Source organism: Lytechinus variegatus, chromosome 7 (genome assembly GCF_018143015.1).
Source record: "Lytechinus variegatus isolate NC3 chromosome 7, Lvar_3.0, whole genome shotgun sequence".
NCBI lineage: Eukaryota > Metazoa > Echinodermata > Echinoidea > Temnopleuroida > Toxopneustidae > Lytechinus > Lytechinus variegatus.
This window is the reverse complement of record NC_054746.1, coordinates 36,159,734-36,174,612: the sequence shown is the minus strand read 5'-3', so window position 1 is coordinate 36,174,612 and position 14,879 is coordinate 36,159,734. Positions and strand designations below refer to the sequence as shown.

Sequence of the window (14,879 nt, the reverse complement as noted above, 5' to 3'; positions counted from 1 at the left end):
AATGTGATTTATACCCCTGTCCTATGGTGATGCTGTTTCCAACTTATTGAGAAAATGAATGATGTCTTTACCAAGGGATGAATATTCCTGCCAAATTTGTGATCAGTGATGTTGTCTTCAAGAATGCCAACAAACAGTCCTTAAAATATTAATTTTCAAACGCAAAGTATAATTTTTCATCTCTCGCCGCAGGTTTGCATTTTGATACGTCATACAAGCAGTTCTGAAATACATATTTTTCTGTTTAATTGTCAAATGAAAGCTTTCATCACTTGTAAGGGAGATACAAATCCTCTTTATTGATTTTTACAAACAATCATTAAAATGTCCCTTTCTAGGAGAGGATACATTAAAAAAATGGTTGGCGCTTCGCGCTTGTATTACGCCGATGAGATATGTATCTTGTACATGAATTCCTACAAATAGTCCTTTCTCCTTTTTCTTTCTCTTTTTTCTTCATTATCAGGTCTTTCGAACTCTTTAGAGTTTTAGAATATATTGTTTTGGAATAGCCTTTTCATCGAGAACATGGTTAATTATCAAAAGAAAGTGTAATTGAAAGCAATCTTGACTTTGTAGAAAATTAAGGTACTATTATTCTGGAATATGACGTGTCAGGGGTCTCACTGTTTTGTTATTTGTTTGCTTGTTTGTTGGGGGGAGGGGGTAGGAGAGTTGGAACTTAGAAGTACATGGCTTTTTCTTTTTCAAATATCAGTTTTAAATCGAATCAAACGTACATTATATGACGAAGGTCTGACATGATTGAAACCTGGCTAGTTCAACATTCTATTTTGTTTCGTGCCATGCATTGTTTGACCCTAGAATTTTCCAACACCATTTCACTTGAATTAGATGTGTTCGAGGGCCTATATCATCCTCAAGGCACTAGGAATCGCTGTTTTTACTGGAGGTGTTGATGTAAATTTGAAAAGCAAAAAAAAAAAGGGCTTCACTACAAAATGGAGATGAAATTGGTCCCGAGAAATTTAAAAAGCTAAAAAAAATCTTCCAAATTACCTGGGATGCTGCCTGTGGAGAATAATAAACCGCTTCCCACAGCCATGACCGCGTCCTTTGAAATAAATACTCTGTTTAATATTTTTTTTTTCATTCGTGTATAGTACTCAAATGTACGTCTCTCCAGGGGTCGCCGCGGAGCGGGAAAAGGGAGGGAGGGGGTGGGGCTTCAGCCTTCCACTTTCTTCCCGACACCACTCCCACTTTTAGCTCAGCCCCTCCCACATTTCAAAATCGTTCCACGGCCTCTATCTGCATATATGTTTTCTTTTTTTTGGGGGGGGGGGGTTAGATATAGAAAAGTAACACAGATTTTGTTCAATTATCAACTATTCAATACTTTTTACATTTTATATATATTAGGTTAAGTACCAACAAAAATGAATTCACAGAATTTAAAATGTTACTGAAAAACTAGAGATTATACAAGTTTAAAAATTTTATAAGATTTTGATTCTTTCCTCATTTTTATTTAGCATTGAAGTTTAGACCTAAATAAAATGCAGAATTAATAGCTTTAATCATGTTGATTTGAAAAATCTTGAGTGTTCGACCGTCTTTTATGTTATCATTTTTGCGGGTTGGAATTGGATTATCCAGGTGAAAATGTGGCGTTATACATATGCATTTTATGATAATGTTTTTCGATTAATATTTTTATGACATTTTATTAAAATGAAAAAAAAAGTTTTGAAAAACTCACCATCGCAATATCCAAAAATGCTTTCATTATTTGGTTTTCATTCAGTATGCTCCCTTATATGATATTCGTTTATTAGGCATCTGAGCTTATCACGCCATTGTTGTATTTAAATTTTAGACAAGGAAGGTAAGTCAACTCACGGCTGGTGGGGGCAGGAAAAATATGTGTGTTTGTTTTTAATGATACTGGAAATTTGTGTGACAAAACTGTATACCCCAGTCATCCAGCGTCAAGGGATGTGATTAAGAGTGATGAATTTTTGTTTATTTCCCTTTTTTTGGGGGGGTAGGGATGTCAGAAATTTTGACGAAAAACTGTGCCCAAGGAAATCATGGTGTCACCCACCATGGAATACATGAATATAATTTTTCAGTTTTCCGCAAAAATATTAACTAAATAAAGAACTATAAGTCTACTCTTTGACAATATTTAAATGAAATAACGAAATTCGTCTTCTAATCATTAGGAAAAATGTTTCCTTTTCTAACTTGAAATGCAAGACCCAGTAATTGTTAATTAAAATAGACAATTACTTCTCAATCTCGAAATACCTTCTATTACTAGGAAAGGAAAATCTATATAATTTAGGAAGAAATTAGATCAAAGGAAATAACAGAGAATCTCGCATTCCTAAATACAGACTAAATGAGAATAAAAATCTATAAATGTCCACGGATAAGTATTTCATTGTATGCCATAAACCATTCACCCCCACACCTCGCAGGCAAACTGTGATAGTAGAAAAGTAAACGATACCTTCGTGACAATGATTTATGACATAGCCTCGCACGACACAGTTCAAGTATATAGAGCCCCCCCCCCCCCCGATATTTGCCATCGAATTCGAATAAATACCGAGGTATTTCAGCAAATGCAGATCAAGATTTGTTTCATTTTGTCTTGGTGAGTCTGATCTAATTTGTCATTCTTTCATCTCTTGATGAGTTTGAATTCTGCGTTGACCGAATAAATCAGACAGAAAAACTAAGACATGTTTAGATGTTGCATCCTTTTATAGTCGAATGAATTGTGTAACACCGACAAACGTTTATCCGGAGTCTTGCAATTAATCAGGTCACGGTTTTTTGTTATTTAGAGAGGTTGCTTTCTTTCCACTGCCTGCTTATTGCTGCTAGAGTATTTCTTCCTCGTCAAAAGGTATTTATTTCTTCCATTTTCATTTATATTTGTAATGTAAACATGAAAAGGTTTAAATGAATATACCCGAGATGCATGACTGTAGTTCACTCAAATGTGTTGTAAACTATTAATCAGATTTGATCAAATTGGAATTTGAAATTTGTTTAAACATGCGAGGTTTTATAGGAAGATAATCTGATTTTTGGAAAAAAAAGACTTGAACTGGTACTGGCTCGAGTAAAGAAGAGTAATGCCTTCACTTTCTCCTGTCTACATAAGTTGAGCGTGTTGTCAGTGAATAAAATCCAAGCATTCATTATTGTACATTTCATTTCGTTTATTTCCATTTTCAACAATTACAGTTTGTTTTGTACATTTTGACATATAAAAACAAAACATATTTCAAGTATCCCTGTACAAAAAATTATATTCAAGATTATTGCATATCAGGTTGGAAATGGAGGCTGCTGCTAAAAAGCGGAGCTTGTAAAGTGCAGCCTCCTATTCTTGTAGTTGCATAGCATATAAAAATCAAAATATCAACTTGAGCATGAACCAGTTAAATCAAAAGGAAATAGGGAAAACTAAAATAGAAAAGGAAATAAGAAAAAGAGAGATTAAAGGTCTCCAGAATCCAGCCCCAGCACTCAAAGACGGACCTCCCGATTAACGAAAGAGATGGAAAAGTGTACGTGACATGATAATCTTGTTTGATTAAAAAAAAGTGATGAAGAGTTAAATTCAATGGTTATCTTGGAGAAATTTTTTGAACTTATAAAGAATTAAGGCTTGGTGAATTAAGGCTACATGTTGTCATCTCAGAAGCCGCTACATCTAAAACGAAATTCCTTTCTTAATAACATCATTTTGATTTCGCTAGTGATTTATTGATACGGATTCATTTCATATAGCCAATTCCATAAATTCCGCAGAAAATAAAGATAAATGCAGTGAAAATTGAATGGAATATAATTATCTAAACGAAATTTGACATCTCATAGACCCTTGGGGGGTTGTTTGTTTTGTTTCATTTGTTCGTGTGCGATTTTTATATTACTTTTATACCAAGTAGTATATATACTTATACATACGGATTAATATAATTGCTGCAATAAGTTTTAATACACTTCGATTATGTAAAATTTTAATTCTTATTGCTCGAATATTTGAACCATTACCTGTTGTTAAATTCTGCCTTAATCATTGCACTAAATATATCATCTAAAATATAATGATGTATTACCAATTAATGTTGTCCGTTGTGGCCATCAAACACACACACACATTCTTTTTAAACTTTGAATGGTTCTTTTCATTTTCATTTTTTTTTTTCACATTATACGTTAGCAAAATTCATGAAATTACAAGGTGGTTGCAATCGTATGGCATGAACAGCAAATACATCCAGTTTGAACAGTTTAAATATCAAATAGTGCTTCAAGAAAAATATATATCCCCGCTATACTGTTCAAACTACAAAAGTATTTTTCCCTTTGGACATTGATTGATTTTAAGCAAGCAAAAGTACAATAACAATCGATGTATGCCTACCTCTTATTATTTTGTATGGCTAACTTTTTCAGACTAGAAATATCTAAAGAAATCTAACAGATCGGGGGAATCAAATGTCAGCCAAAATGTAAATATCATACTTGATCTACATATAATTCAAAGTGAGATGAAAGTTCCACATAATGTAGTAGGCATATCTATTTCTGTATGAATTTAATAATTCGTAAGTAATTCATTCCCTATAAGTTGCTTATAAATTATTTGTTTTTTAGTTACTATGTAGAATTTCCATTTATTTGAAAGCAAGATAAAAGAGCATTGTAGATTTAAATGCCTTGCAAACGCGCATAGGTGCCGCGGCCAGAGATCGAACCCCGGACTTTCCATGTATAGCCAGGCGCCTTTAGACCACTCGGCCACGGCACCTCCTTCATCATGATTACTCATGATTTTCGATACATCTATTCCCGCGTTTTTTTTAGATTAAGATTAAAAAAAAACGTTTCAGGATTTTCATTTGCTTTAATTATTGACATAAATTTACCTCAAAACCGATGTAAAAACACAATGGTTTGCTACAGGCATGCAGTAGGCAAAGTAAAGTCTAAACATTTACTTAACATGTTTAAGGGGGTCTAATGATTTGGCGATGTCTTCGTTTAGAAAGAGGTCTTATTTTCTTTAATCATATCGGCAACTGGTGGTTATGTTAGTTAAGTCATTTAAATTATTCTGACTCTCATCTTATTCTTTTAAGAGTAAATTAAAGTAATTTTCTCCTATTTAAATTGTGAATTTCGGAATGGTTGAAGCTATTGTATAAAATCTATATCCATTGGAGGCTACTGGATAATATAAGTTGCACAAATTCTTTACAAATGAGCCTATTAATAACAAGAATTATAAGCGGAGGTATTGTGTTATAAATGCGTTCTTTATCATCTGGTGGAAACTCAACACCAATAAAACATTTGAGTCATTTTAAGTTATATTGTCTCTACTAAATTCCTTAAATGAATTGTTTCTGAATGACGCATTTTGGGGGTAGTTTTGCATAAAGAAACAGAGGACTCTGAATATATACAATTAAACATCCGCTATAAAATATTGCCTTTCAAGTCGCTAACTACAAGTGCAATCTGAATTATACCACTCAATTAACTGTGCTTCATTAGAATCGGAATTTAAATCTGTTAATTGCTCTCGAATCGGGCATATGCAAAACCACAGTAGTATTTGCAAAGTTGATGGTGTAGTATTAATGGCTATTGTATTGATCTTACGGGATTAAAACTTCCGTGTATGTAAATAAAAAGCAGGAGTTTAACTTATTTCTTTCTGTATTTCCCAATATCAAATAAAAGTGTGATTAATTATATATATCTTGATCGGAATAAGCTATATGCACTTGAATTCATGCCTGTAAAATTATTGTTCAAGATATAGCCCAATTTGACATTCATGCAAATTTGAACCATGTTTAATCTGCATTATTCTTATATCAGAACCAACGATCGAGAACTATCATTCAAGAAAACAATTTTTTTCTTACAGTGTGAACAACTTTAAACCATGTCTTCCAATTCGTGTGTTGTAGTTGAACCAACTTCTAAGGAACTTTTCGACCGTAAGTATTGCATGATTCATGTCTCTTTTTGAAACCAAACATGTGTTACAGAATATTAAGACTTTGAAAAGAAAAATAAGAAATATGCATTTTTACTCCATTTTGCTTCTGCAATGTCAGGTATTTTATTTAAAATGCAAATAGTTAAAATGAAAGGGAACTAATGATTCACCGACTTCGTTAAATTATTAAATGTTTAAAGGGCTTTTGTATAAAATGTCCTCATTTCCTACGTCAAATTTGCATTTTACCTTCCACTTCTGCAATATTGAAGGGATGGTCCGGGCTGAAAAAATTTATGTCTAAATAAATAGAGTAAAATTCACAAAAGACAATGCTGAAAATTTCATCAAAAGCAGATAAATAACAAAGTTACTGAATTTCAAAGTTTATCAATTTTTTGTGAAAACAGTCATATGCACATCGTCATGAATTTAGGTGGGCTGATGATTTCACATCCCCAATTTCCCTTTTCTTATGTTATTACATGAAATCATAATTCTTTCAATTTTTCATACATGTGTAAATGATGTGTCTCCATTATGATGAAATAAGTTGTGTCAATAAATAACACATCCACTTAATAAGTTATAAATCCAATTATTTTATTTCTTAGTAGACAAATTTTTAATAAACCTAATTTTATATATTAAAATACAAAAGAACAAGTGGGGATATGGCATCATCAGCCCACCTAATGAATATTTATGAAGACATGTGTAGAACTGTTTCACTGGAATAATGCAAATCTTTGAAATTCAATAACTTCGTTATTTGTCGGTTATCCGACTTTGACCTTTAGCATTTTTCTCTATGAATTTTACTCTATTTATTTAGATATAAATATTTTCAGCCCGGACTATCCCTTTAAGGATGTACATTTGAATAATTCTCCCCAGGGCGACGCCAGAATGATACAACGGTGGTGGGAGTGGGGCGTTCCGGGCGTAATGACTTAAAAGTGAAATTGATTTCTTTTCAGATAAGAAAAGAGGGATATTTATATGGGGCCTTTATACCAATCCATGATCGTACATAGTTTATGATCAATGTACATGTAATTTCGCTATTTTGCGCTAAGATGATGATTATTTCATTTAATATACTTATTGTTATTACACTGCCAGTCTAACTCCTTTTCATAACTTTCTTTGTTCCTCCTTTTTTCATCTTTTTCTTCTTTTTTTTCTATTTTCTAATACTTATTCTAAAAATCAAAGGATGGTCCGATGTGTGACCTCCATACTCTCTAAAAAACACGGCTGAGTAAAATTTTACTTAATAGTGGGTAGAAAGGGAACATGCATGTTTGCTGGGTATATATATTTTTTTACCCCATGTTGGGCTATTTCAACGCAACATTGCGTAAATTTTACAAAATATTTGGTAACCTTTTTACCCAACCAACATGCATGTTCCCCTTTTACCCAATATTGGGTAAACCTTTTGTAGAGTGTAGAGCAACTTTGGTTCCCTCTATAAGTAATTTATTTTTTTTTTCCCAAATCTGATAAAGCATTACAGATAAAATACCATTTTCAATGACCATTCCGACTTGCATGAGAACAATCACCATGGCAATGTGAATTGAAAGCCAATACGTCGCAAATGATTAGATAGCATTAACGTTCTTTACACTCTTAAAACTACTGGGTAAATATGCTCCATGAGGGTAATTATGTATCCAACCAACATTGGGCATTTCTTTGGGGCATTTTTATAATATCAAGTGTGATGAGAGGCAATTCAAAAACAATTGCTGCTTATTTTTTTTAACCTTACTGGACAATATACTTCCCGCATTTGGTAAAATACTGCCCAAAAAAGGTTGGGCACATAATCACCCTCGTGCTGGTCAAAATTGACCCATTTTTTTTTACAGTGTAGGGTTCTTACATTTTTTTTATTGGTTTTAGAAATTAATACTGAATTGAAGATTGAAATAACATATTTATTGTGTTTTTTTTTTACAATCTAGATTACGGATCGAACACTGCAGCAATTGTTTTGCTTGTCTTCATGTCTCTCTTCAGCGTGGTGACTGTCATCATGTACCTAGAGGCATGTCATTACATCAACAAGAAAGTCAATGATAGCCGAACTCGGGTTAGACTGATGGTCATCCTCGGCATCTATCCAGTCAGTCCATAATTCTTTTTTTTCAATGTTATATATTTCAAACACAATCATAATTATTTTAGAAAATACTCTAATAAAACAGGATCAACTGGCACAAAAATGTATATAAACTAGATTGATTTCTGTTTTTCATGTTTTTTTGTTTTTGGTTTTTTACTTGTCTTGGGTTAACTCGGCTTGTGAAGGCTTTTTGAACTCCACCAAATTTGTTGAAAATATGGGGCCACCGAGCAAGCAGGGTACTTTCTTACTTTATACTAGGCTAATGGGGGACTTTCGTTTCGGTTCAGTGACTTTGTTAGAGTTGTGTCTACGTTCAATTTATTCCAATCATTAATGGTCCGAGGTAGGAAACTGAATTTATGAGCACCCCTTTTGACTAGTTGGCGTCAGAATTTGTTGCTTTCCCTCTATAGTCTGTCGATTGGTATGTAGGTGAATGAAGTTATCGTGGTTGGTGACAACAAGACCTTTAATTACTTGGAACATTAAGCAAAGTCTACTTATAGTCATATTAAATGATGTTTTATATATATTTCAACCCACAGCAATTGGTCAGAAATCAAGCATTCACGTTATTTGATTCGGATAACATTTCTCTTCCCTTTTTAAAGGTTTACTCGACGACATCATTGCTCGCTCTTTATATTCCAAGAGCACATCTTATAACCTACCTGACTGCAACATTGTAAGTACATAGTCTCTCAGCTTCTTCGGAGGTGGGGTGGGGGTGGGGGTTTCTTTTGCATTTTAGTAAACCAATAAAAGGGGTAGGTCTTTGAGATTTTACATAATATGAATCTATTTAGCACATTATATATGTTATAATATTCGCTAGGCTAACCGATACAATACTATACATTTCTTAATGCATTGATCGCTAACTGAACTAAATTATTTGAACGTGCAGAAAACGTTATCGAGCATGCATCTTGTTAATGCATGTCATAATAGGGACACAGAGCAAACAATTTATTGTTGTCATCATGATCATAATATTTCGTATGCTAAATTAGAACAGTAAATTTTTGAAACTACACTATTCTTACATTGCAAAAACTCTGGTGTTGATTTAACACCAGCCCGGAATCTATATATGTCCATACCAGAGAAGTGTTAAACAACACCAGATTCGTTTTGGTCTAACATCAGATAGGTGCTTATACGACACCAATTAGTATTAAAACAACATTGGTTTAATTCCAAACCGGTGTTGTTTCAATACTTCTGTGCTGTGGACATATATAGATTGTGTTCAATCAACATCGGGGTTTTTGCAGTGTATTGAACAAAGCATCAGCCATCTCATGTAGAACGAAATTTAATTGAGATTCAACTATGTACAAGGCATAGACGTAAAGGTCTAGTTACAATCTCATTTATTACCTTCTTGTGTAGATATTTTTCGGTAGCCCTGTATCAGTTTTTGATGCTGATTGTGAGCTATTTTGGTGAAAGGGACCAAATGATTGTCAAGCTACAAGGCTCGAAGATTCCCATCGCCAGCCCTCCTCTACTCTGCTTCTTTCCTTGTCTTCCAAAACCAGATATGAATGTGTAAGTTCTCATTATATCTTATTTTTACAATATATACAAACTAATTGCCACAACTATACAGTTTACAGGTGAAGACACTTACTGAATTAAGAGCAAATTATCAAACCGCCAACCAACCGATAAACCAAAAAGCTGAACAACTGAGACACTAAAAGTTTGACCACCAGCGGGTCAACCAGCCAACCAACCAACCAACCAACCATAACCAACCAATTCTTCAAATCCAACAGAAACAAATCATCATACGACACATGGCAATCAACTAAATTTAAATATCCAACGACCAGCCATTAAAAATAAGCTAACTTACAGACTCGACGCCCACTAATCAACCGACCAAATAAACAACCAGACAACCAATAATCATACAACAAAATAATCAAATTTATAATTATCAAACTATCAACTGACTGATCATGATTAGGCCTGCCACCGACAGTGACTGTAACTTCACCTTTCTGACAAATCAGCACGGTCTTTTTGTAATTCGATTACACAAATTTTGTTAATCCCTTTACAGCAAGAACCTGCTCCGTCTTCGTCGTCTCGTTCTCCAGTTCGTCTTCATTCGACCGATCTGTAACTTCATCGCTCTTATTCTTTGGGCCGACGGAACCTATGTTCCAGGATTGGTAAGTTATCACTTCTACAGTGCTATAAATTAGATGAGGTTGCTGTTAGTTGGTCCGAGTTAGTTCCTTCACTTTCTCAGGTTTCTGTTTCGGTTTATTTCCAATTCGTCTATTGCCAATTCGTCCAATTGCCAGCTCATCTTCTATCATTAGGTCTACCATCATTTCGTCAACAATCCACATGGTCTAATTGCCATTTTGTCCACTCACCATTTCGTCTAATAACCAGTTGGTCCATTTGCTATAATTGGACTAAGTGTTAATTGTGCAAAAAGAATTAAATTAAAATGGATATTAGACCAAATGGTTGTTAGACGAAATGTTGATAGACGGAATGGTATTAGACTAAATGAAAGTAGACCATGTGGTGAGTGGAGGAGTTGGCAGTAGACGAATAGTCTACAAAACGTGCTCAGGTGACCAAATGTTTGAAGATGACTGGCGTCTTTAAGATCATGAGAATGTTAGCGCTTGATATGATGATAGATAGATGGTTTATTAATAAAAACTCAAGACCTCACCTCTGCTTTAAGGCCGAAATGCGATGTATTTGCAAGGTAATAATGACACAAAAAATGTTCGAACAATAACACAGATAGTTACAAAATAAATAATACGGATAAAGTATTATATTAAAACCACTTGTGTTGTAGAATTCTGGAAAGGAATACTAACTGAAAGTAAATTGTATGTCTGGGAAACAACTTGTGTATGTGCAATTGTAGTACTCAATAAAATCGGAAATGATCAACAAAATAACGGAAACATTAAAGGTCAAGTCTACCCCAGAAAAATGTTGATTTTAATAAATAGATAAAAATCAAACTAGCAAAACACTGAAACTTTCATCAAATGGGATGTAAAATAAAAAAAAGTTATGTCACTTTAAAGTATTGCTTATTTTCACAAAACAGTGATATGCACAACTGAAATGAGAAAGTGATATTGTCCCTCACTCACTATTTCTTTTGTTTTTATTGTTTGAATTATACAATATTTCATTTTTTATAAATTTGACAATGAGGACCAACTTGACTGGATCATATAGTATTAAACAATGCTCATTCCACATGTTCAGGGAAAATTAATCGTTGTTTCACTTGACAAGGAGGAGAAAAATAGAATATTCCCTATTTCATTTAATAAAATACAAAAGAAATAGTGAGTGGATGACGTCATCAGTCTCCTCATTTGCATACCCACCAGGATGTGCATATAACTATTTTGTGAAATTAAGCAAAATTTTAAAATGTCATAACTTTCTTATTTTACATCTGATTTTGATAAAATTTTTAGTGTTATGTTTGTTGGATTTTTCTCTTTTATTCAAATCAACTTTTTGTTGGGGTGGACTTGTCCTTTATACATATTGGCAAAAGGTATTTTAAATGACGAAAACATTAAGAGATGAATCATGAAATATATAAATACTATCTGATTCATACATGGACTATGATACGATTTCAAATCAAATCAAATTTTATGAAAACGTGGGCAGCGTATGTCTTAATTCGTCTATATACGGACAGTTTTAATTTTACGTTTATAAATTTGAATAATTAACCTATATTAATAAAGATTTTTTTTTAAAGAAACAAGTTATCTATTAAACACAAACATAATAACATAATGAAGAAATCCTTATATCTGTGAAAAAAAGAAGAAGATTATAGTCAGAAGGGTTTCCTGGTGTACAATCAAATCTGAATATAATGGTGGTAAATTATAGTAAGAAAAGCAGAATTAAGATTAATCTGAAACTCACCATTTCGTTTAAAGATTACAAATATTACATAAAATAAGAATTAATTAATTAATATTACGCATTATATCTGATTTCGAATATATAGGCGGCCTATTGATAAAGGGAAACGATTTAGAACGGGTCCACCATACTTGCTTAGGTTTTCTTAGAAGGTCGTTGGTAATTCAGTGGCAGTGGAACGTATTTTCGTTTTGTTTTTCTTTTTTTTTTTGGGGGGGGGGGGCAAAGCCAAAACGGGCACTTATATGTCAAAATGGGCATTTTGGTGCAAACGGATATTTTCCATGAGATAATCATCTACGTGAAGTAGTTGTGTGTTTTGTAGTAATTAATTACAGCGCGAGCTGAATATTTTTTTTATATTCTAACTTGAAAAGTTTACACTCTAAGCATATTTTGTTGGCAGGAAGAGAATGAGTACCCTACTAAACAATAACTGATGCAAGTGCCAAGCGCGAGCAATTTTTTTTGTGTGTGATTTTCTTAACTAAAATATATCATGTTCAAAGAGGAAATTTCACAAAAAAGGCACATTTCATTTTAAAAAAGAAATGAAACTTTCCCCCTTAGGGATTTTTTTTTTTTTGGGGGGGGTCCGCAACCCCTAAGGTAATTGTTTTGATATGGCAGTTTATCTTTTTTTAGAGAATAGAAAAAGTAATGAATGAGCGGCATTTATAAATGAATATATCTATAATAAAGGGCATTGAGATTGAACATATTTCCGTCTCAAATAACATAAACATTATTTCTTTTTTGACAATCCAGTTTACAGCCGACAGTGCATACGTGTGGCTTTCGGTGATCGCTCTTTGTTCCACCTTTGCTGCCCTCTATGGCGTCATTATCCTCATGCGAATCACTAAAGGACCCTTGGAGGGGTATAACGTCCAGCCCAAGTTCTTGCTCATCCAGCTCGTCCTCGTACTCATCACCTCTCAGCTCGTCATCGTCGGCATCTTCGTGCTCACGGGAATGGTTCCATGTGACTACCCGTTGGGGTCGCTAGCCAGGGGATACTGTACGTGGCTTGTGATTTCATTTTTCTTTTCATAACGTGGCAATTTATCAATCATTCTATCATTTCCTTTCTTTATTTTATATGTTTGTTCGACTGAATTGATACAAATAAATCCCAATCTTAATTCATATGAGTTGCTTATAATTAAAATGATGAAGTGTTCACTCTCAGTTTCGCTTTTAAGAAATAATTGCCCCCATTATTAGGTAGCTCAATTCAATTTAACATATTTCCCAACAGAAGCTCTCGAATATCATGATTGATGATTTTGAATGTTTACATTATTTTAGTTCTCCAAATCTATTATCTTCCATTTAATTTTCCAACAGTTCTTGAATATTGATATGATCGATGATACTTTTGAATGTTGGCATTGTTTAATTTTCCAAATGTATTATCTGTCATTCAGATTACTGCGATCTCCTGACAGTTGCAGAGATGCTGGTGTTTATCACCTTCGCACGGTTCTTCTTCCGAAAGCGCATCGACAGAACACCATCTGGCAAGGACCACCCCGACCACACCTACAACATCAGCAAGCGCAACTCCGAGCCTGTCCTCGACATCAAACAGAGCTACACCTCCTCCGTAACGACCTCAAAGATGAACGGCAACGGCGTCAGCTATAACAATAATAACAGTGGATCTTTCGTCAACGAAGGAGCGGACGCTGTCGAGGTCGACGTTGAGAACGGGCCTACGTTGAAGTCCTTCAAAAAGCTCGAAGAGGAATATGAATATCAGGATAGGGATGAGAATGATGTCGGGCATGGAGATAGCGATGTGCCGACGGACATCGAAGTCAGTATCCAAGAAAATGTGTAGCTCTGTCTCACTAACTTGCTAAAAGAGAAATGTACCAAGAGTTTAGCATTTTAAGAGGACTCATTAAAAGGGAAATTGTGATATGATGTAAATAATCCAACCAATAATATTTTATAATATTTTATTTATACAGGCCCACATACATGATGCAATGTGTATAAGCTGTTTTTACAGTGATTTTCAAGATTATTGAAGACATCCCATACAGCCCTCTTTGTATTTAATTGTTACCTATTTCTGTCTTATGCCAACCTTATACCTGTTTTAAGATTATCATCAGCCAAGACATGAAAAGGCATCATTATAATGTTTAAAAGAGGGAATACTTTTTTTGGAAATGCATTTTTGGCACAGTTCGTGCATATAAACCATCATTCCAAATTTCAAATTTTATGTCAGACTACGGCATCTCGTTGACTGCAAGAGGCTTTTTATTTTTAATCTTTGGCCTGTACTAGCCTACTTTTTGTTGTTTTTACGGCAAACCTCGTACCGACCTTGTTACATTTATTTTTATCCCCCCCCCCCGAATACGATTTTCAACATCGCCTTGCATATCAAGATAACTAATGGTATGCGGAACATATTAATAATAATAATAATTGACATTTATATAGCGCTTTATCAATCTACGACTTCACAATTATTATTATCCGGTCACTGGATTCATAGCATTTCAAAGCAGCCTGTTTAACAGGCGCACACTTGCTAAACCAACCACATTAGTTGTTTCCTATCGGTACCCAATTAGCACCTGGGTGAGAGTGGCAATGTGTGGATTGACGCCATGCCAAAGGGCGCTAGGCCATGGTGGGATTCGAACACACGACCCTCTGATTACTAGGCGAGAGTCAGAATCGCTACACCATGGCGCTTCATGATTCATGTGATTTCAATTCGATGATTAAAAGAATCTCATAGAAACAAAAAAGTTCTTT

General features: G+C 34.1%; 1 protein-coding gene across 1 annotated transcript; it reads left to right on the top strand.

Annotated features, from left to right (window-relative positions):
- The first annotated feature begins 2,604 nt into the window (after positions 1 to 2,604).
- On the top strand, positions 2,605 to 14,601 carry LOC121418011 (organic solute transporter subunit alpha-like). The gene is made up of 8 exons (XM_041611715.1): positions 2,605 to 2,881; positions 5,930 to 6,002; positions 7,981 to 8,141; positions 8,756 to 8,829; positions 9,540 to 9,698; positions 10,219 to 10,330; positions 12,864 to 13,116; positions 13,526 to 14,601. The coding sequence occupies exons 2-8, from the start codon at positions 5,948 to 5,950 to the stop codon at positions 13,939 to 13,941; spliced, it is 1,230 nt and encodes a 409-aa protein (XP_041467649.1). The 5' UTR covers positions 2,605 to 2,881; positions 5,930 to 5,947; the 3' UTR covers positions 13,942 to 14,601.
- Positions 14,602 to 14,879: the final 278 nt, after the last annotated feature.